The sequence below is a fragment of the Cydia strobilella genome, chromosome Z (assembly GCF_947568885.1).
Source record: "Cydia strobilella chromosome Z, ilCydStro3.1, whole genome shotgun sequence".
Taxonomy (NCBI): Eukaryota; Metazoa; Arthropoda; class Insecta; order Lepidoptera; family Tortricidae; genus Cydia; species Cydia strobilella.
The window spans coordinates 31,470,609-31,492,380 of NC_086068.1; the positions used below are offsets into that span (position 1 = coordinate 31,470,609).

Sequence of the window (21,772 nt, forward strand, 5' to 3'; positions counted from 1 at the left end):
AATGCCGCGGCGGCGGCCGACGCCCGAGAGCGCTTAAAAGCAAATACGAAATATGGCTGTCTTGGCGCCAACTACGAATTCGTAGCTTTTGGTGTCGAGACACTCGGTCCATGGGGCAGGGGTGCACGCGGACTCCACAAGGAGCTCGGAAAGCGGTTGAGGGAGGCAACGGGGGACCCTCGCGCGGGCAGCTTTCTCGCGCAAAGACTTGCTATCGCGATACAGCGCGGGAATGCTGCCTGCGTGATGGGCACTTTGCCAAGAGGTCAGGGTTTGTTATAGGGTTTTTTTTTAGGTAGGTTTAGTTTTAATCGTTTTATTTTATAAGTAGTCTTAATTTTGTTTTATACAATTAATGTAAATTTTATTTATCATCTTTTCAATAAAGCTTATTCATGGGTATACTTAATTTAAGTAAACTTAAGTTTACCTGGGTATACTTGTACCTAGTATTACCCAAGCCATTTGGGTAAAGCACGAAAATTAAATCGACTTTATTTTGTATTCGGCGTTTACCCGTATACATCTAGGTCTACCCAACACTGGGAGGGTAATGTCAGAATCCTTTTAATGTTGTTTCAATTTTTGGACTTTACCCAAAATGCATGGGTAATACTAGATACCAGGGTAAACTCGAGTTTAATTAACCTAACATTACCCGTAACATATATATATATATTATTATTATTCCTCAGGTCTAAATAGTAACTAAAATCTGACCTTATTATTTAAGTAATAAAATAATGAGCGATTTTACCTGTTTGATCCTACTGGCGGAGTGGCGTACGGAACGCCTAAGAATACTTCTAATGGTCTTAAATATTTATGTTCATCCATGCCCAAAATTATGCCCTGCAGTTTACCATATTTAGTCTGAACGATCCTACTACTTATTTTAAATTTCACATTCGTATTTGGTAGTGGATTAGAAGGGGTTAAATAAAAATGTTTGTAGTCTTCGTAGTTGCTGTAGGTGTTGGGCTCGTTGGCGTGATTTTTTTTCTTTATATGTACGTATTTATTACTATCGTAAAATGGGTTTTGTTCGAAATTAACTTTAGTATAATGCGACTCTTGTTCGGAATGCTCGGTATCAGGAGGTTCCTCGTAGTCGTCATGTGAGTCGCGACTGTCACGTGCACCGTCACTAAAGTTAAATTCTTTGCTTACGCTGCTCTTTTCGCTTAAATGGCGACTGATATATGTTGTGTTGGAATTAACAGAATTCAGTGACAGACAAAGTATGAGGGTGATACAATACAAATTTAAGGATTTTCGAGCTAAATTACAATTGTAATTTGTTTTTAGCATCCTTTTCTTAAATTTTTTTAGACATATGTCCATGTCACTGAAGTGAATTGAAATGTTTTTTTTCTAAGTTATAAGTAATTAGTCAGGAAATCATCGCGGCTGTGTATTCTTCTGGAGACGTATTTTCACTAAGTTGTGTATTGTGGCTCTGCATCTGAAGCAAAAGTAACGAAAAGAATTATTTTTTACATAATTAATTAGTTTTATGTTATATTTTATATTCTACAGATTTATTAATTCGTTAAATAATTCTACCTTTTAAGCCGAGTTAGATTCTTTGTAAAGTCGCTACCGCATTACAGCAATAATATGTGTTTAAAATTAAATTCGTGACAACAGTGTTTCATTTATATTGTATACAATTCAATAGCTCATATATATCAATGTACGGTTGCTACAACACTCCTATACATAAGAGAGAAATAGTAACTATCTAGCATCCTTAATACGTTGTTTACCCATTGACGCATTAAGTCATAAATAAGAACTATTTATACTACATTACGTGGTTCTGTTACTAACTAATTTAACTAACGGTTTACATAGATTGTCCATTTTCGCTATGAATAAATATTTGATGGCTGAAGACCCACCTAATACAATATTAGTATAAATATCGCCTACAGTGATTCATTTTTAATAAATTAAAAAAATAATTTTATTACTTAGACAGTAGTTAGGTAAAGCGTAGCGGTTATCACACGGCCGGTGTTAGAGCGAGGCAGCTCTATGCATATTTATAGTGATCGGTGTGATAACTGAATTACAAGTTCATTAGCTACTAATGAACATTGCATCACACGGCCGGTGTCAGAGCGAGGCAGCTCTATGCATATTTATAGTGATCGGTGTGATAACTGAAATACAAGTTCATGAGCTAATAATGAATATTGCATCACACGGCCGGTGTTAGAGCGAGGCAGCTCTATGCATATTTATAGTGATCGGTGTGATAACTGAAATACAAGTTCATGAGCTAATAATGAATATTGCATCACACGGCCGGTGTTAGAGCGAGGCAGCTCTATGCATATTTATAGTGATCGGTGTGATAACTGAAATACAAGTTCATGAGCTAATAATGAATATTGCATCACACGGCCGGTGTTAGAGCGAGGCAGCTCTATGCATATTTATAGTGATCGGTGTGATAACTGAAATACAAGTTCATGAGCTAATAATGAATATTGCATCACACGGCCGGTGTTAGAGCGAGGCAGCTCTATGCATATTTATAGTGATCGGTGTGATAACTGAAATACAAGTTCATGAGCTAATAATGAATATTGCACCACACGGCCGGTGTTAGAGCGAGGCAGCTCTATGCATATTTATAGTGATCGGTGTGATAACTGAATTACAAGTTCATGAGCTACTAATGAACATTGCATCACACGGCCGGTGTCAGAGCGAGGCAGCTCTATGCATATTTATAGTGATCGGTGTGATAACTGAAATACAAGTTCATGAGCTAATAATGAATATTGCATCACACGGCCGGTGTTAGAGCGAGGCAGCTCTATGCATATTTATAGTGATCGGTGTGATAACTGAATTACGAGTTCATGAGCTAATAATGAATATTGCATCACACGGCCGGTGTTAGAGCGAGGCAGCTCTATGCATGTTTATAGTGATCGGTGTGATAACTGAAATACAAGTTCATGAGCCAATAATGAATATTGCATCACACGGCCGGTGTTAGAGCGAGGCAGCTCTATGCATATTTATAATGATCAGTGTGATAACTGAATTACAAGTTCATGAGCTACTAATGAACATTGCATCACACGGCCGGTGTCAGAGCGAGGCAGCTCTATGCATATTTATAGTGATCGGTGTGATAACTGAAATACAAGTTCATGAGCTAATAATGAATATTGCATCTCACGGCCGGTGTTAGAGCGAGGCAGCTCCATGCATATTTATAGTGATCGGTGTGATAACTGAATTACGAGTTCATGAGCTAATAATGAATATTGCATCACACGGCCTGTGTTAGAGCGAGGCAGCTCTATGCATACTTGTAGTGATCGGTGTGATAACTGAATTACAAGTTCATGAGCTAATAATGAACATTGCATCACACGGCCGGTGTTAGAGCGAGGCAGCTCTATGCATATCTATAGTGATCGGTGTGATAATTGAATTACAAATTCATGAGCTAATTATGAACATTGCATCAGCCATGTAACTTTATAGGCCAATCAAATTAGTTCCAATAGGGCTTTGAGAAATTAATTCCCAGCCAGCTAGAAATCATTTTAATACTTTCATTTGGTCCTAAATGCGTGTAATCCGAGTTTGCTCCATCCAAGGAGGTGTACATAAATTTTAGGAGCCTTAGGAGATATTTTTTGCCTTGGATTGCCAAACCACTCGATGTAGAAGGAACTCACCATCAATTACAATGGCACTACTAGCAAGGTTTTGTTGATCAGACACTGGTGAAAAAGAGTTTTCAGATTTTTAACATGATTAAACAAAAAAAAAAGATATTTCAAGTGGCGGCCACTTTTTACAAACTTTGACCACGAGTCAATTAAGGTAGGTACCTTTCGGATCCTCAGATCTATTTTCATAATAATTATCAAAAAATCCGGCAAAGAAATAATAATTAATGTATCTACGTAGTTATTTTTTAACTTTTTTTTCATTTGAAATTGGTGCAATGCTTATGTCTCGTAAATTGCATCGTTTGTTAAGAAAATGGACGATAAACGTCTTTGTATTCTTTTTTTTGTCGTCGTTACGGTCATTTAGATTCAGGATGAACTGTCCCGGGAAGGGTCAGATGAAATAACCTCGACCTAAAAGGGTCGGATTGACCTACTATTTCATGAGTTAACTAGTTAATTTGAAGTTGTAGTAGATAATGTACACTTATTTTTAGCATTTTTCACAGACTTTGTATGACGGAAACCGAATGGATCGTGTGGAAAAGTTTAAGAAATTCTAGGACACTTTTTTTCTCCTATTAGGATTGACGCTTGCTCGTGATTCTAAAATAGCCCAAAACCATATAATATTCGAACCTGTGATGTATTTATGTTGACGCTATAACAACAAATACTAAAAACAGAATAAAATAAATATTTAGGTGGGGCTCCCATACTATGTTTTTTTATGCGTAATGGTACGGAACCCTTCGTGCGCGAGTAAGACTCGCACTTGGCCGGTTTTTAAGATTAATATTTTCCTTACAATATGTGTTTAACTCTCGTATCGGTTTTGGATCACAACCCTATTTTCTTACGACTTCCGTGATATTTAGGGCAACACTAAGAGTCCATTTCCGGTAGCTATAACTCGTTCTCGTTACTTTCGGAGAGCACACATTGTCCTGTGCTCCGTTGTCGAAAACTACTTTAAAGTCGCTCTTTAGCCTTAACCAAGTATAGAATAGTATAAAATCAGTGCCAATCACATGTGTGCGGTGGAAAAGTACAAAGCTAAGCTCGTAGGCTGGTCCAGGTAGAGGGTAATTCGGTAAGACAGCAGCTGCACGATATTCCTAGATACCAGAGCCGCCCAAAGCTAGCCTTCTTCGCAGCAAACCTCGAGTTCAAGGTATGTGATTTGTGCACTTTCCATTGATATTTACTTGTTCCGCGATTTCTTATTAAAATATAGTATACACGGGTGTGTAAAGTTAGTGTAAACATTTTTTAGCAAATACAGTCCATTAATCAATTTTATCGTTATTGCATCTAAAAACATTGTTCCTTCGACCCGATAATTGTGAAAAGTTCCCTATTTTAAGCTAAAAATATCATATTTGTCGCGTTGTAAAATTTGATTTTTTATTGTACTCGTAGGGTACTTATTTCGTTCGGTTAGTTAATGGCTGCCGGAAAGTTCGACTTGGTAGTTTACTAGTTTGGTAGAATTTAGTAGTATTTTTGTTGGCAGCATTGTGACAGCTGCGTTCCGTTTATCCATTCGTGAAGTGTCGTTGCCTTATAAGTTAGTTGTCAAGCCAAGTGACAAATACGCTCCATTTTTCCGTTCTTGTCACTGTCACTGCTGTCAGTTGTTATCTATACCGTATTCTGTAAACAAAAACATTTATTGTCGTTTTGCGTTCCGTGTTTTCTTGTATATTACGCGGATTTTCGTTTCGGTTTCTGTTTATTACGCGGAGATAACAATGGTTTCGGACAGTGAAAAAAGTGGTGACAGTGTCAGTGCTGATCCGGATATGATAGAGCGTAACTATGCTATCATGAGACTAGAATTTTTGTATGACTGTGATGACCTAGATGGGTATGTAGATTCAGATATAGCGGACATCACGTCCTCTTTTCATAGTTCTCAAAAGCTTATTTTAGCAAAGTGTAAAGATATTAGTGCAGAATTCTCGGTTACAGTTGACTTTGAACGCAAGGTGAAATCAATATTGAGTAGGTTACGGCAAAAGGCGCCAGTCATAAAGAGTGATGAAGATTCTTTCAAAACCAAAAAATGTGAAAGTGTTTCGGCCAAATTACCTAAAATTCAGATTAAACCTTTTGATGGTAAATTAGAAAATTGGTTATCGTTCATTGAATTGTTTAATTCATTGATTCACAAACGAGATATAGCAAACATAGAAAAGTTGCACTATCTATTAACATGCGTTCAAGGTAAGGCGTTAGACTTAATAAAGAATTACCCAATTTCAGACGACAGTTACATAGATGCTTATAATGCACTCAACGACTTCTACAATAAGAAACGACAGATAGTTTTTAGTTATTATGAGAAAATGTTGTTGTGTGAGCAAGTCAAGTCGAAGTCTGCAGTGGAATTGGAAAAAGTAAGTCGCACATTTAAGGAAACCTTACAGGTTTTAGGAAAATTTGGTTTACCGGATAAAAATTTTATGCTATTTTATTTAATGTGGTCCAAATTAGATAAATCAACACGTGAGGCTTTTCAACTCGAATTTAATTCAAATGAAATTCCTGACTTTGAAGTTTTGCAACAATTTCTTGAAAAGCAGATTCGTGCATTAGAAGCGACGGACACTAAGTCTATGGTAGGTGGCAATTCTTCAAATAAGACACAAACTAATGTTACTTTTAATCAAAAAAAGACAAAGGTCACTCTTGTGGCAGCAACAGCAGTATGTGACTTCTGTTCTGACCAGCATAATTTGGATACTTGTGACAAATTTAAAAAGTTAGATGCCTCTGCCCGGTTTAAATTCATTAAAGGGAAAGGTTTGTGCGTGTCTTGTTTTTCAAAGAACCATAAAGTAAAGCAGTGTCAGAACACATCACGTTGTAGTATTTGTGGGTACTCACACAACACTTTATTACATTTCGGTAAAAAGGAAGATGAACATTCGGAAACTGTTCCTTCACCGCAACCAGTTGTGAGCGGTTCGTCGAACAGTGCAGTGAGTTTGACCACTGTCTCAGATAATGGAACAGTTGTCTTTGCTACTGCTCGAGTAGCTGTTAGAGATGGCTCGGGCCAGTATCAGCTTGTTCGTGCTTTGCTAGATCCTGCTAGTGCGGTTAACTTCATGTCACAAGATTGTGTTAAGCGGCTCGGGCTGCACATTAGTCAATCGGGTGAATCAATAACTGGCATTGGACACACCGGGGTTAATTCTTGTGGTTCTTTAGTGTGTTCTGTTAAACCCAATCGAACAAATGTAAAGGGTTTTGATTGTCGAGTAGCCTTGCTTCCTTCCATCGTTCCAGACCAGCCATGCTTTGCAATTAATTCGTCGCAATGGCCGCATATTAAACACTTGTCTCTTGCTGACCCTGACTTTGCTACTCCGGGACCAATCGATTTACTTTTTAATGCTCAGATTTTCGCTTCGTCTCTTCTGAGCGGTCGAAGAGATGGCAAGCCGGGTCAACCAAGAGCAATAGAGACCACTTTTGGTTGGGTTCTTATGGGGGACTGCAGTGATTGTTATGCACAATCCTTTGCAACTTGTCGGAAGGATTGTTTTTTCGTGCCGAACCCTTCGCAATCAGATTTGTCGTTGGATAGTTCTCTAAAAAGGTTTTGGGAGTTAGAAAATATTAGTAGTCCCAGTAAACCTGTGTTGTCGAAAGAGGACCAACTTTGCGAAGATACGTTCGTTAATAATTTTTGTCGTACGAGTGAAGGCCGTTTCGAGGTACCCTTACCTTTCGTCGACCCTACGAATAAGCCTACATTTTCGGACACTCGTGAAATCGCATTGCGAAGACTTTTCTCGTTAGAGCGCAAGCTATCTCGGCATGCGGATTTTCGTAAAGCTTATGTCTCTTTCATGGAAGAGTATGAAACCAGCGGTCACATGGAACAGGTAGAGCCTCCTTCAAGTAGTGTCGGGAAATTTAACTACGTGCCACACCATGCTGTGTTGCGTCCAGAGTCTGTCTCTACGCCTCTTCGTGCAGTTTTCGATGCAAGTGCTCGAGACAGCAACGGTATATCGCTGAATGATACCCTTTTGGCAGGACCTAAATTACAAACTAATATCTTTGATGTACTTACTCGATTTCGGTGGCACAAAGTAGTTTTCACAGGTGACATTAAAGCCATGTACCGTCAGATTCTCGTGCCGGAAGAAGACACGGATTATCAGCGGATTTTGTGGCGTTCCTCGAGTGACGGCCCGGTTAAAGACTATAGATTGCGCACAGTTACTTATGGGGTAAAGTCGGCTCCGTACCAAGCTTTGCGGACTATAGCGCAGTTGGCTAAGGAGACTGAAACCGTCTATCCTGAAGGTGCACGCGTGCTAGGTAGAGATATTTATGTCGATGACATTGTCACGGGCGCTGACTCTATTGAGCAAGCTTTACAAATCAGATCAGACCTCTCCAAAATTTTGTCGTCGGGTGGGTTCCATTTGAGAAAATGGACCTCCAATCAAAAGGGATTTATCGCTGATCTTCCCTCCTCGGAGTTATATTCAAGTGAATTCAAACACTTTGACGAACTCTCTGACTTGTCGCTTAAAATATTAGGTTTGTCGTGGCGTCCTCAGACAGATTCGTTCCAGTTTGAGGTAGCGACACCCACTGATCAAAGATGCACCAAGCGCATTATCTTGTCGAACATCGCACGCATCTATGATCCGTTAGGATTCCTCTGTCCTGTCGCTTTCCATGCGAAATACTTAATGCAGGTCCTGTGGTCATCCGGGGTCCAGTGGGACGATGATGTACCTGAAGCAGTTGCCTTAGAGTGGAAGAGACTCAGATCTCAATTGTCGTTGTTGAAATCCGTAGTCATTCCTCGTCGCATCATCCACTCTTTTGTTTCGTTACAATTGCATGGATATTGTGATGCCTCAGAACGAGGCTACGCCGCTGTCGTTTACTGTCGTGTTGTTACTGCAGAGGGCTCTATATTTGTAGAGTTCTGCTGTGCAAAATCGAAGGTTGCGCCCTTGCGTAAACAATCTATTTGTCGTCTGGAGCTTCAGGCTGCCGTCCTGCTGGCGGATCTGATGCAGTCTGTCCAAGAAGCGTTAGAACCTCTGCATGTTGTGGAGGAAATATGTGCCTGGTCTGACTCTAGCGTAACTTTGGCTTGGATTAAGTCGTGTCCATCGCGCTGGAAAACCTTTGTGGCTAACCGAGTTAGCCATATACAGGATATAATCGCTCCTGATCGTTGGCACCATGTAAGCACCCATCATAATCCTGCTGACGCAGGATCCAGAGGGTTATTGCCTGGAGACCTGGTCGATTGTGATCTTTGGTGGAAGGGCCCTTCATGGCTCCTAGAGAAGGAAGAAGATTGGCCTTGTTCAGCTTTGGACGCTCCAGCCAACGATGCTATCGTTGATGAGCAACGGATTTGTAGTTTAGTCGCCACCAGCGAACCTGACTTGGTTGATACACTTCTCAACAGGTTTTCCTCGCTTTTCACATTAAAGCGTGTGTTAGCCTACTGTTTTCGTTTCTTACGGTCGTCTAAGAACGAGAAGGTTGTCGGATCTCTACAGTCCTCTGAGACGACAGCAGCTCTCATGTTTTTAGTAAAACATGTGCAGCTCACTTCGTTCGGTGTAGAGATCAATCACTTGAGAGAGGGTCGTTTAAATTCATTGCCAAAATACTTGCGCAAGCTTTCGTTGTTCATTGATAGTGCGGGTATCGTCAGGGTGGGCGGTCGCTTGGCTAATTCGCCTATTAAATATTCGGTCAAGCATCCTATATTATTGCCTCGCTCCCACCGGTTAACAGTCTTAATAATTGACGAATATCATAGAAGATTCTTACACCCAGGTGCCCAAACGTTACAAAATTTACTTGTGCAATCCTTTTGGATTTTATCGCCCAAGCGAGCAATCCAGGCAGTGGATGGTGGCTGCGTCAAATGCTTCCGCGCCAATCCCTCCCCGGCGTCTGCGCCGCTTATGGGAAATTTACCCTTATGTCGGGTTTCTCAAATAAAACCTTTTTCGAGTGTCGCCATAGATTATGGCGGACCTTTCGATATCGCCTTCGCACGTGGTCGCGGTGTTAAGACGTTCAAAGGATATATTTGTGTCTTTGTTTGTACCAGCACCAAGGCCATCCACATTGAACTTGCTTCAGAGTTGTCGACTGAAGCTTTTCTCTGTGCACTGAAACGTTTTGTCGCTCGTCGCGGTCGGTGTAGCCATATTGTCTCTGATCAAGGTCGAAACTTTGTTGGAGCCAGTAATTACCTCGGTTCTCTCATGAAAGGTGCTGCTGATGCGGAAGAAATAAAATTCTCATTTAATCCATCGGGAAGTCCCCACTTCAATGGCTTAGCCGAAGCTGGGATTCGTTCAGTAAAAACGCATCTAGCTAGAGTTATAGGGAACCAGAGGTTAACCTTCGAACAGCTTTATACCGTGACGACAATTATTGAATCTTTGCTGAACTCTCGTCCTTTGACTCCCCTCAGCTCGGACTCAAATGACCTCGCCGCGCTCACGCCCGGTCATTTTCTAACGTTAGAACCTCTGTCGATCGTCCCTGAGGAAACTCTTGTCGATCAAAAAATAAGCCCCTGCCATCGCTGGAAGCTGATCCAGAAAATGCATCAGGACTTTTGGCGCAGGTGGCATGCTGAATACGTTCATACCTTGCAACAGAGGACAAAATGGAATAAAGTGAACACGAATATTGTCGTCGGTTCCTTGGTTCTGTTGTTGAATGAGCAGACAAGTCCCTTAAAATGGCCGCTTGGCCGCATTGTGGCTCTACATCCTGGAGCTGATGGTGTGTGCAGGGTTGTCACAGTTCAGACAGCTACTGGTCAATACAGAAGACCCGTCGTCAAGCTGTGCCCACTGCCACTTTCAGATTAACATCCATAGTATCGTCACTTAGCATAGATTTAGTCTTAAGTTTGTCGTATTCTAATGCTATTAAATATTGTATATTTAGGTAGGCGGTATGTTTAACTCTCGTATCGGTTTTGGATCACAACCCTATTTTCTTACGACTTCCGTGATATTTAGGGCAACACTAAGAGTCCATTTCCGGTAGCTATAACTCGTTCTCGTTACTTTCGGAGAGCACACATTGTCCTGTGCTCCGTTGTCGAAAACTACTTTAAAGTCGCTCTTTAGCCTTAACCAAGTATAGAATAGTATAAAATCAGTGCCAATCACATGTGTGCGGTGGAAAAGTACAAAGCTAAGCTCGTAGGCTGGTCCAGGTAGAGGGTAATTCGGTAAGACAGCAGCTGCACGATATTCCTAGATACCAGAGCCGCCCAAAGCTAGCCTTCTTCGCAGCAAACCTCGAGTTCAAGGTATGTGATTTGTGCACTTTCCATTGATATTTACTTGTTCCGCGATTTCTTATTAAAATATAGTATACACGGGTGTGTAAAGTTAGTGTAAACATTTTTTAGCAAATACAGTCCATTAATCAATTTTATCGTTATTGCATCTAAAAACAATATGTATTGTTGTGAATTGTAAAAACACAAACATGAATAGTTATTGCAAATTCTACAGATTTCCAAAAGTATGGTATAAACAAGTACAACGAAATAAGTGGATAATTTCCGTAAGAAGAAAAACGAACAAACAAGTTCTTTTTTAACTGAAAACAACAATGTTAATGTAATTGCCAATCATCCAGAATTGGCTAAGATAGTATAATAAAAGCCTGACCAGAAATATATGATCATTGTCAAGAGGGCGCTGTTATTCTCATGTATAGGGTGACATTTCAGTATAGTATGAAAAAAATAGTTCCAGTGAAATTCCGCAACATGGCGCGTGTTCATATATTTCTGGTCAGGCTTTACATAATACCTATCATGATCATGAGATTTCATTAAAATTACATAGTTGGTCAAAGGACTGCCTCATTTCAAACATAGACAGAGAGAATCATACTATCTTTGTCTTACACTAGTACTAGCATCCAAAAGAAAAGGATGAGTTTATAGGTAGTTTTTTTTGTTCTTATTTACTAACAATTTGGTTTGACCAACTATATATTACGATTTTTACTTCTCGCTTGACAGTTGTATCAAAATATGCCTGTAGGTTCAACCGCTATGTGGCGCTGTCGTCGTGCACGGTCCCAATAGGTACATTAGGTACATAGGTAGGGTAGGTGGACTGTTGTCTTACAAATTTCGGCAGAAAAGCCAAAGTGACACTTAATATGACAAATTTTCTCGTGAACCTCGATTTTAGTAGTCTAAGAGATTCCAAATATTTGTGTAAAAATGGAATAAACAACCTTTTCTCAAACATGCGCGGCAATGGTCGCATGTTGTTCTTAAGTCAAAGACGCAAAGTGCCCATTATTATCCCAGCGTCGACAACGCGTAGAAGGAATAGCATCGTGGAAGGAACGTGAACATAACGTATGCGACATTTGCTATATAATACTTTATTTTTATTTTATTTCCTCATATATTTGAGAAAAGCACTATGTTTACCTCGGCGGAAATAGGCATTTTCTGACTCGGACATTTTGCGGCATCTATAGGTAAACCTTCGTTAGAAAATGCCTTTCTTTCCAGACCTGGGCAACAATTTCTCACGAAAGTTCTCACGTATTGATTTGTTGACTGGGGGTTCAAAGAACATGGTGAACTTGATTGGCGAAATATCAGAGATTCTTGATTTTAATAACTTCCACATATAATCGTACGATTTAATTGTTTTATGTCTCATGAAAACATAAATAAGTGGAACAACAAATGCTGTCGTATGAGAACCTAAACCTAAAGAGATAGCTAGCATATCATGGCTCTGTTTGAATAAAAAAATAAAATACGTTCAACATCGCAACTGAAGTCTACAAGTCCAGCATAAAATTTGGAACTTCAACATATGAAGGTTCCTTAAAACTTTGCGTAAGTCTTAGTTTGCGAGTGAAATAAACAAGTTTTAATGTTGAACACCACAAACATTGAACATATCACAAAAGTGAAATAGTTTATAAAGTATTGTGTTTCAAACGTTGCGCATATGTAGTAATTATATTCTTTCAATTCAAGCTAAATAATATAAAAAAAAATTCTATTATAATCAGTGTCGTTTTCTTTACCTTGGACCATAAAGAGTAAAACAGCCGCGGGGTGTTTACAACTCGTTATAACTTTCCGCTTTAGAGGTTGTTTCAAATTTTCCTGAATCAACTTTCAAACCGAACCGTGGTTGTAGCTCGGAATAGGACAAACTGCGAAATCTCTTGGACAGCAATGAAATTTGGTATAAGTATATGTTAATTAAAGGTCCCTTTTTCATGTCCACACCATTTGACATTAAGTTTGTGGACCTCGAGGAACCGCAGCCATCTTGAAAAATGTGTGCCTTCCTAGAAAAATTCGCTTTTTACTCTGAATTTATACGTATTCTATGGAAATTGTATTTAAGAGGCCGGTGTCGATTTTAGTCGCAAAAATGTAAAATTGATAGATTTAGTCGATGAAATTGTACACCTTATGTTACCAAATTGAAATAACAAGTACTGGTTTCTATTAGCACGTCTTCTTATCTTGCCTTTTATCAGATCAATTTTTTGAAAACGGACTCACTAAATTAGTAATGTTTTTTTTTCTGAAGGACGTTTAGGCAAACGCGCGTAAAGCACTGATTTTGTCGCTCTTATTTATAAATTTCGTAAAGTTTGGACTGCTAAAAGTGGTAAATTTGTATTATGCATATTCTGTACTTGACCTTTATCAGATTACATTTTTGTTATATGACTTAGAGTTCGAGGAAATGAAAGTTAAACGAATTCAATTTTCTCCAGAAATTACTTCAAAACAAGTGACAATTTCTCTGAAAATCGACTTAATTTCAACGTAATTTTGATACTTAAACAATTTACAACATTTGCTGAAACTATTCTTATACATCAATTTGTATAATATACCACCATAATTGTTTGATGAATTTTTAAAAACTAACCCTTCTCTTCATATATTACTGGTGACGCACGCTCGCGACCTCATTATTAAAAGGCAAGATGAGAAAACGTGCTAATAGAAACCAATACTTGTTATTTAGATATTACGTAACAAAACGTGTATAATTTCAACGACTAAATCTATCAATTTAAAATTTTGGCTCTAAAATCGACTACGGCCTCTTAAAGCATATTAAATGCGGAAAAATTAAATCTTGTAGAAAATACTTGCTGAATCCAGATTGAGCGCTTATACTTTACCAGGGGACATTCTCTTGATATGAAACTTGGACGAATAGGAATTCCACTTATGTCCATACATTTGTACATGATCTACCCCAATATCAACATTTTACTCGACTGCGACGACCAGAAAGTAGAGTAATGGGTTTCAGTATTTACGATTCTGTACACCCTGGAGCCCAGGATACTGGACGGATTTCTTCAAATGACGTATCGATAGATTCCTTTTGACGTTTACGGGTGTTTACACTTGTTTTATTAAATAACAAACAATGCAGCCGACTGTAGAAGTTGCACTATGTAAACGACTTTGCCATGTTTACCCAGAAAATAGTCAGATTTATTTTTTCAGAAACGACACAATTACCAACAACTAGTTTATAATCTTAGTTATAAACTTGGCCCCAGTCGTTCACTTCATTACGCCAGTTCTATTATTTAGGTCCTGAGAAATTTAAAGAACCATGCATGATGTAACCATAATATCTTTTTTAACCATTATACCTAATGGGTGGTATGAAATGCTTCTTATTTTTTTGTGTAGGTTTTTCAAAAATATTTTAAAATAATTTATAATTCTAGAAAATGTTATCGCTAGCAATATAAGCGGCCCAGCGGCCATCTGCAATTCAGTTTGATTCTGGTTCCCAACTAAGGAACGTCAGTTATAAGGGTCTGTGCGGGCCAAGCCAGGCCCCGCACCATCAAGAAACCCTCGCTCGCGCTCCATAAAAGTACCTGTGTTCCTGGCAAAGTCTGGCGCTCTCTCTGCACGCGCCCAAGTCCGGTGGTGTTTTGCGGTTGCCCTAACGGTGCGCCTCGTCTCTGCAAGCGCGCGCTATCGGCGCGCCTCGCCTCTGCAAGCGCACGCTGTCAGTGCGCCTCGCCTCTCCTAGGCGCGCGCTATCGGCGCGCCTCGCCTCAACAGGCGCGTGCTATCAGCACGCCTCGCCTCTTCTAAGAGCGTGCTATCGGCGCGCCTCGCCTCTGCAGGCGCGTACTATCAGAGCGTCTCGCCTCTCCTAAGCGCGTGCTATCAGCGCGCCTTACCGTGCGCGCGCTATCAGCGCGCCTTTCCCAGCGCGCCTTACCGTGCGCGCGCTACCAGCGCGCCTCACCTTGCGCGTGCTATCTGCGCGCCTTACCGTGCGCGTGCTACCAGCGCGCCTCACCTTGCGCGAGCTATCTGCGCGCCTTACCTTTGCGCGTGCTATCTGCGCGCCTTACCGTGCGCGTGCTACCAGCGCGCCTTACTGTGCGCGTGCTACCAGCGCGCCTCACCTTGCGCGTGCTATCTGCGCGCTTTACCTTTGAGCGTGCTATCTGCGCGCCTTACCGTGCGCGTGCTACCAGCGCGCCTTACTGTGCGCGTGCTACCAGCGCGCCTCACCTTGCGCGTGCTATCTGCGCGCCTTACCGTGCGCGTGCTCCTGCCTTGCGCGTGCTACTAGCGCTACTACAATCGTATTTATTATTTTTGTAATTATACCATTTGTTAGCGTGTCATATTGAGACAAAAGCCGATAAATAAAGAACCTACCCCTGTTATATCTATCCTTTCCTTTCTACCTCCTCACTCCCTGCTCCGTTACTCACTCCTCCAATATACGTGGAGGAGGGCGTAACGTGACAACATTACATTACATTTAGTATTTACGTACTTAAGTGTATTTTTAAGGTTCATACCAAAACCAAGTTACCGTTTGCTGTCATAATTACAGTATCGAGTAAACTGTCGCCCGTATTGCGTACGGCACAGAGTTCAAATTTCTTTAGCTCGGGTTCTACCGACGGGAAATATTATCTTTGTAATTAACATTGCATGTTTAATTGCAACTTACTTTTAATTTGCGACAAATTATATCAATATTTTATTAACTAACTAACATTTTGCTAGTACCTAGCCATTTTACAGATCTTAAAACTTAACATAACGTATACACTATACATACAAATATATTTACAAGTTTAGTCTCTTATCTCGTGATAATATTATTATTTTCCACAGTATAATAATTAAATTTCTTATAAAATGACCGCTATGGAGATTGAACAATTGACATTCGAACGTGATTTAGCGATTAACAATATTCAAAAAATTGTACTGTTCGATTAATATAGCGGAATTTCGAGTTCGAGTTAAGGAGTTAGCTTCAATTAAAAAAACATTTTTCCAAGTTCAAACGAAAATTGAGAAATTATCGGCAAAGAATGAGTCATTCAACCGCGATGATAATTTAGCTGTGAGAAATCAATTCGATTCTTTGTACTTTAAGGTCCAAGTTGCCTTGGACACGCTTAAGGAGGAGCGCAAACAAAGCATTACGTCCGTCTGCGGCGGACTTAATGGGGTGTCACATGCGAGTTGCTGCGCTCAGCAATCAAATCAATCGCATATTCGCTTACCGCGCTTATCTCTTCGAACATTCACAGGTGTTCTAACTGAATGGAATGCTTTCTACGATTTATTTAAATCACTTGTACATGACAACGTCACCTTAACAAATGTCGAACGCTTCCGGTATTTGTTATTGTTTTTAAAAGATGAACCGTATAATCTTATCAAATCTATTCCTGTTACGGATGCTAATTACGAAAATGCCTTACAGGTATTAATTTCGCGTTATGAAAATAAACGAATTATTTCAACAAAACATTTTGACATTTATGACTGTGAATCAGTTAATGAGAAAAATGTTGAATTACGTAATTTGATGAATTGTTATCACGAGAATATTACGTTTACCAGTTGACGACTGGAGTTTTGTACTTTTAAATATTTTGCTACGCAAAATTACACCTAATGTTCGTAGGCGTTTTGAATTATCATTAAAAACTTCATGTGAAATGCCTGACGTGACCGAATTACTCGATTTCCTCGATAAGGAATTAGCGGCATCTGAAGTGATGACCGCGTCCGCGCGTACTTTAGGTACTTCCGCGGGGCCTGCGCAGCGCGCGGCGCCCGCGCTCGCTGCGGCTGGCGGAGCGGCCGGCTCGGCCCGCCCAGCTGCGGTGACGTCATCGCGCCATGCTATGGCGGGAAAACGTGCAATGTCGCTTACTCGCGCGCACTCCGATGTGCAATATAATGCACCGCGCAATAATAACTCTTCGTTTGCGCGTAACTCGCGTACTATGAGCGTCCATGCTACAACTGCGGTGGACTATTTAAATAAAATTAAATGCGCGTATTGTAAGGACAATTCTCATCCTTGATATAAATGTGAGAAGTTTAATGCGCTTGCTTTAAAGGAACGGAAAGGGGCCTTACACGCCGCGGTCCGTTCGCACCCTTGTGGATCAAGGTGCGCAGACCACGCTCATTTCTGAGTCGTGCGTCCAACGTCTCGGCCTGCCGCGGTACTCCGCGCCCACGGGCACCACTCTCATCGGTATTGGTGGCGAAGTCCAGCCGCGTGGTTACGTGTTGTGCGAGGTCACACCTCACAACAAACCCGAGCCGAAGCTTCACATCGAAGCTTATATCCTATCTGACCTGACAAGCTTCTTCTTCCTCGGTCCCTCATTGCTGAGGATCGCGACCATGTATGCTCCGTCTCCATAGTGTGCGGTCATAAGCCACATGAGTCACGCACTGCATGTTGCCGCCAACCACCCTCTTCACACCATCAGACCATCTCGTGGGTGCTTTTCCTCGCCCGCGCTTGCCATCCATTTGACCCAAGATAATCTGCCTTTCTAGGTCATGCTTCTTAGACCGCATGATATGTCCAAAAAAGCTGAGTGCGCGTTCTTGATTTTCAGCTCCTCTAGGATGGACTTATTGGTTCTCATAGCCGTCCAGGGTATGCGTAAGAGTCTTCGCCAACACCACATCTCAAAAGCGTCGATTTTTGCCCTGTCGCGACTTTTCAAACCACGTCTCGGCACCGTATACGAAAATCGAGAATACCAGAGATCGAGTCAGACGCACCTTGGTTGAACGACGAATGCTTCTGTTCCTCCAGATCTTGTCGAGGTTCGCCATAGCACTTTTGGCTATACCAGATCTACGGCGTATTTCGCCATCGCAGCCATCGACCTGACAAGCTACACTGCTTATATTCCTAAATCAATTGGGAATTTTCAGACGTTTCAACACCTTCAAAATCTTGATCTAGCGGACCCAGAATTGCGCTCAACGCGGCCTGTTGAACTGATACTGGGATCTGATTATCTGGATAGCATACTGCTACTGGATAATATCAAGGGTCCACCGGGCACACCCGTGGCCATTAACAGCATTTTTGGTTATCTGATAGGTGGTCCAATTTCATATGAAAGTATGAAACGATTAAGTGTCAACTTGAGCACTTGCCAACGACATGAAACTTCAAAAGTTCTGGGAGTTGGAATCCTTACCAGAACATCCACATCTTATAAAAGATGAATTGCGCTGTGAGTCGATCTTCGTCGATACTCACACACGAGATGCAAATGGGAAATATACAGTTTCCCTACCCTGCAAGGAGAATGCTCCGCCCTTGGGCGAGTCTCGTGCTATAGCTCTCTCACGCTTACACTGCGATTTTCTTACTCGATTATTAAAATCGATTTTGAAAACAGACGAAATAATAATTACGTTCTTATATTATTAATGTCACAACATCAATATATATATTTTTTAATACAGTTGCTCAAAAAGTGCTACTTTACGTAGCTGTTTAGCGTGCGGAAAGTTGGTTTTCGCGAGCTAGTGCTTTTCACTTTATTTTTTTATTTATACTTGTTCCGATTCACGACTACTTATTGATGAGTGTTAATATTAGTTTCCTTTAAACGTCGTAAGCGTAACTCGTAATCAACATAAAAACCTACTGTTAATGTAAGAACACGAAAAATATACATATTTCATATTTTATTACTTACCTCTTCATCATTATAGCAAGTTTATTTTTTAATATTGAATATTGAAAAACCGGTCTTAATAAGTTGTCTGAATGGAACGCAATAGCAATAGCAATAGCAATAAGGTAGAGGTAGGAATAGCTGCCGAAACGCCTGTCAAAGAAAAGGCGTTTTTTCTTACTGCAAGTATGTTTTAAGTTTCCAAAGGCACCATTCGATATTGTTTTTATTCCTTACTTGTTGTTTTTATTATTTTTTCGCAACTGTATTAAAAACGTCGTTCGATACACGTGCGGAAATGTCATTATTCACTCGTCCCGAGTCTTAACATACTTTCCGCACTAGCATCGAAATGTACTATTTCGATTTAAAATTCTGAGCTTTCTCATTTTCTCTGTCAAAAATAATTATCATTTCCTCTGTCGGTTCTTATCGATATTTTAGAATCGATGCCGTGTCCTAATCAATCTGTGCTTTTGAATCGTTTTAGCGCGGCTTATGTTTCTCATCGCTAAATTACGCTCGTGACGTCAAAGTACCCACGCAAAATGTTACACGCTCGGTCCCTACAAATTGCTGAGCTCTTTCCTTTCTATCTTGATATATTTTTGTGGTTGAAAGGTACGTATAAATGAATGATGGCACTCGTTTTCAAAGCGCATCAGTTACATTCATTTTAAGCGATACCTTTAAAACAAAATAAGTGTTTTAAGTCTTGTAAGAGTATGAAAATATTCAAGTAGTCTTTCTAGTTTCGCGTAGATCTTTGTTTAGGGACAGACCATTTTCATCGTGGGTAAGACAAACATTAGTATGCTAACCGAGGAGTTTCAGACAATGAACTGTTTGTTTCGCAGTGGCATTCGAAAAATACAATAGTTCGCCATTTTTCTATTCGGCTTCAAGAAATGGATAACGACGTGAAAAGGCTCGCATGCCTCTTTGTATTCATTTTAATAGGATCATATCGCCTCACCACAGGAATTTCAACGAAATGTTTATATACACACATAAACCTTTAATAACAATCTACAAGCTGTAACAAAAATAGTGGGGAATTGGGGATCCGTTTAAGGGCATATTCGGTATCGTGTTCTGATTAGGAAAAAGTAGAAGAAAAAATGTTTTGAAGCAAACATTTTTTGGATTGTCAGAAGGTTATTTTTTTAAAGATTTGTTTATGATATTGTCTTCGGTTACCGCGATAGTTACTCATGAAATAAAACTGAAAACGGATTATATCGCGTATATTGAATTTATAATACATCCCGACGTTTCGAACCCTTTACAGCGTTCGTGGTCAACGGTTGACTGAGGAGAAACTACAAATTCAATATCCGCGATATAATCCGTTTTCATAGTTTTATTTCATGATTTGTTTATTTTTATATTTTTTTTATATTTGCGTCACACATAAAAATGCATGCAAATACAATTAAAAAAAAAACAGATCACAACAATACATATTAGAAATAATAATACACACACACATCTTAAAATTAGACAGGTAAGTTTAAAGAATAAAACATTAATACAAGGTGACGAGGTGACGACCGGTCTGGCCTAGTGGGTAGTGACCCTGCCTGTGAAGCCGATGGTCCTGGGTTCGAATCCCGGTAAGGGCATTTATTTGTGTGATGAGCACAGATATTTGTTCCTGAGTCATGCGTGTTTTCTATGTATTTAAGTATTTATATATTATGTATGTCGTTGTCTGAGTACCCATAACACAAGCCTCCTTGGGCTTACCGTGGGACTTAGTCAATCTGTGTAAGAATGTCCTATAATATTAAAAAAAAAAAAAAAAGGATCACAAATAATAAAAACTATGTAAAATAAAAAACAATAATAATGTCAAATCAAATATCAAATTATTATAGAAGAACAAAATGCGTTAGATTAGTAATAAAAGAGATGTCAGGTACATTGGTCAAAAAACTTATCATAGTATTCATTTATGGAATAAAAAGGACGGCTCAAGAAATATTCTTTAACTGTTTTGTCAAAAGTTTTAAAATCTACTATACTTTTAATTTCGTCAGTCAATAAATTGTATACTCTTATGGCAGTATTATTTAAGCTTTTATCAAAATTTACATAATGTGCTTTATTTAAGAGGAACATATTTCTAATTCGCAGTGTGTAATGGTTAATGGTCGCACCCTGTTCCGCGTACAAGTCTTTGTTAGTGAACACATAAACACATATCCTGTATAGGTACATAGAAATTACAGTCAAAACTTTGTTCTTTATAAATATATTACGGTGCGATTCAGGTATAGTACGGCATCCTTCGACTATTCTTAGGGCTTTTTTTTGCTTGAGCAGAAGTGAATTTATATTAGTTCCGTTTCCCCAGACCTCAATGCAATATCTAATTATGCTTTCGAAGTATGAAAAGTACATAGTTAGTAAGACTTCCTTGCTTGCAATGTTCATTAGGGATTTCATAGCATAACAAGCCCCTGCTAATTTTGTATTAATCTTATCGATTTGATCATGCCATCTCAAGTACGGATCAAGATCTACGCCTAGGAATTGCACACATTATGCTTTACTGATTGGGATATCACAGTCAAAATCAGGACTTGTTGTGCTCCTACGAAATGCCATATAAAAGCTTTTACTGCAGTTCATTTTCAACCCGTTGGCTGCAAACCATCTGGTAAGTTGCGTCCAGGAATTTTGCATATGTACATTTAAATCTTCAACGGACATTGCACTTAAGATAACACTTGTATCGTCAGCGTATGGATATGGAGATATGGAGCTTAACATATCAGGCAGGTCATTTATAAATATTATAAATAGTAACGGTCCTAGCACTGATCCTTGTGGAACTCCAAATTTAACATATTTCTCATCGGAACTTATCGCATCTTCATTTGAGATATTATGTAGTTCTACATTCTATTCTATTCTAGCACCGGTTGGTCAGGTATGATCTCCACAAGGCCAGAGCAATGCCACGTACCCCATAGAAATCAAGTTTACTTAGCAGTATT

The 21,772-nt window shown here is 39.8% G+C and overlaps 2 protein-coding genes and 1 long non-coding RNA gene across 3 annotated transcripts in view; all 3 read right to left on the reverse strand.

The window, feature by feature from the left end:
• The window catches only part of LOC134754504 (uncharacterized), a 579,708-nt gene that overhangs the window by 326,734 nt on the left and 231,202 nt on the right, over positions 1-21,772 (reverse strand). The gene's annotated exons all lie outside the window — the stretch shown is intronic.
• Positions 1-21,772, reverse strand: part of LOC134754469 (neuroligin-4, Y-linked-like) — a 114,384-nt gene that overhangs the window by 53,227 nt on the left and 39,385 nt on the right. The window contains exon 2 of the mRNA XM_063690802.1: positions 758-1,465. Coding sequence (XP_063546872.1) covers positions 758-1,344 — 587 coding nt within the window. The 5' untranslated portion in view covers positions 1,345-1,465. The remainder of the gene's footprint in view (positions 1-757; positions 1,466-21,772) is intronic.
• The window catches only part of LOC134754351 (inactive ubiquitin carboxyl-terminal hydrolase MINDY-4B), a 209,799-nt gene that overhangs the window by 4,650 nt on the left and 183,377 nt on the right, over positions 1-21,772 (reverse strand). The gene's annotated exons all lie outside the window — the stretch shown is intronic.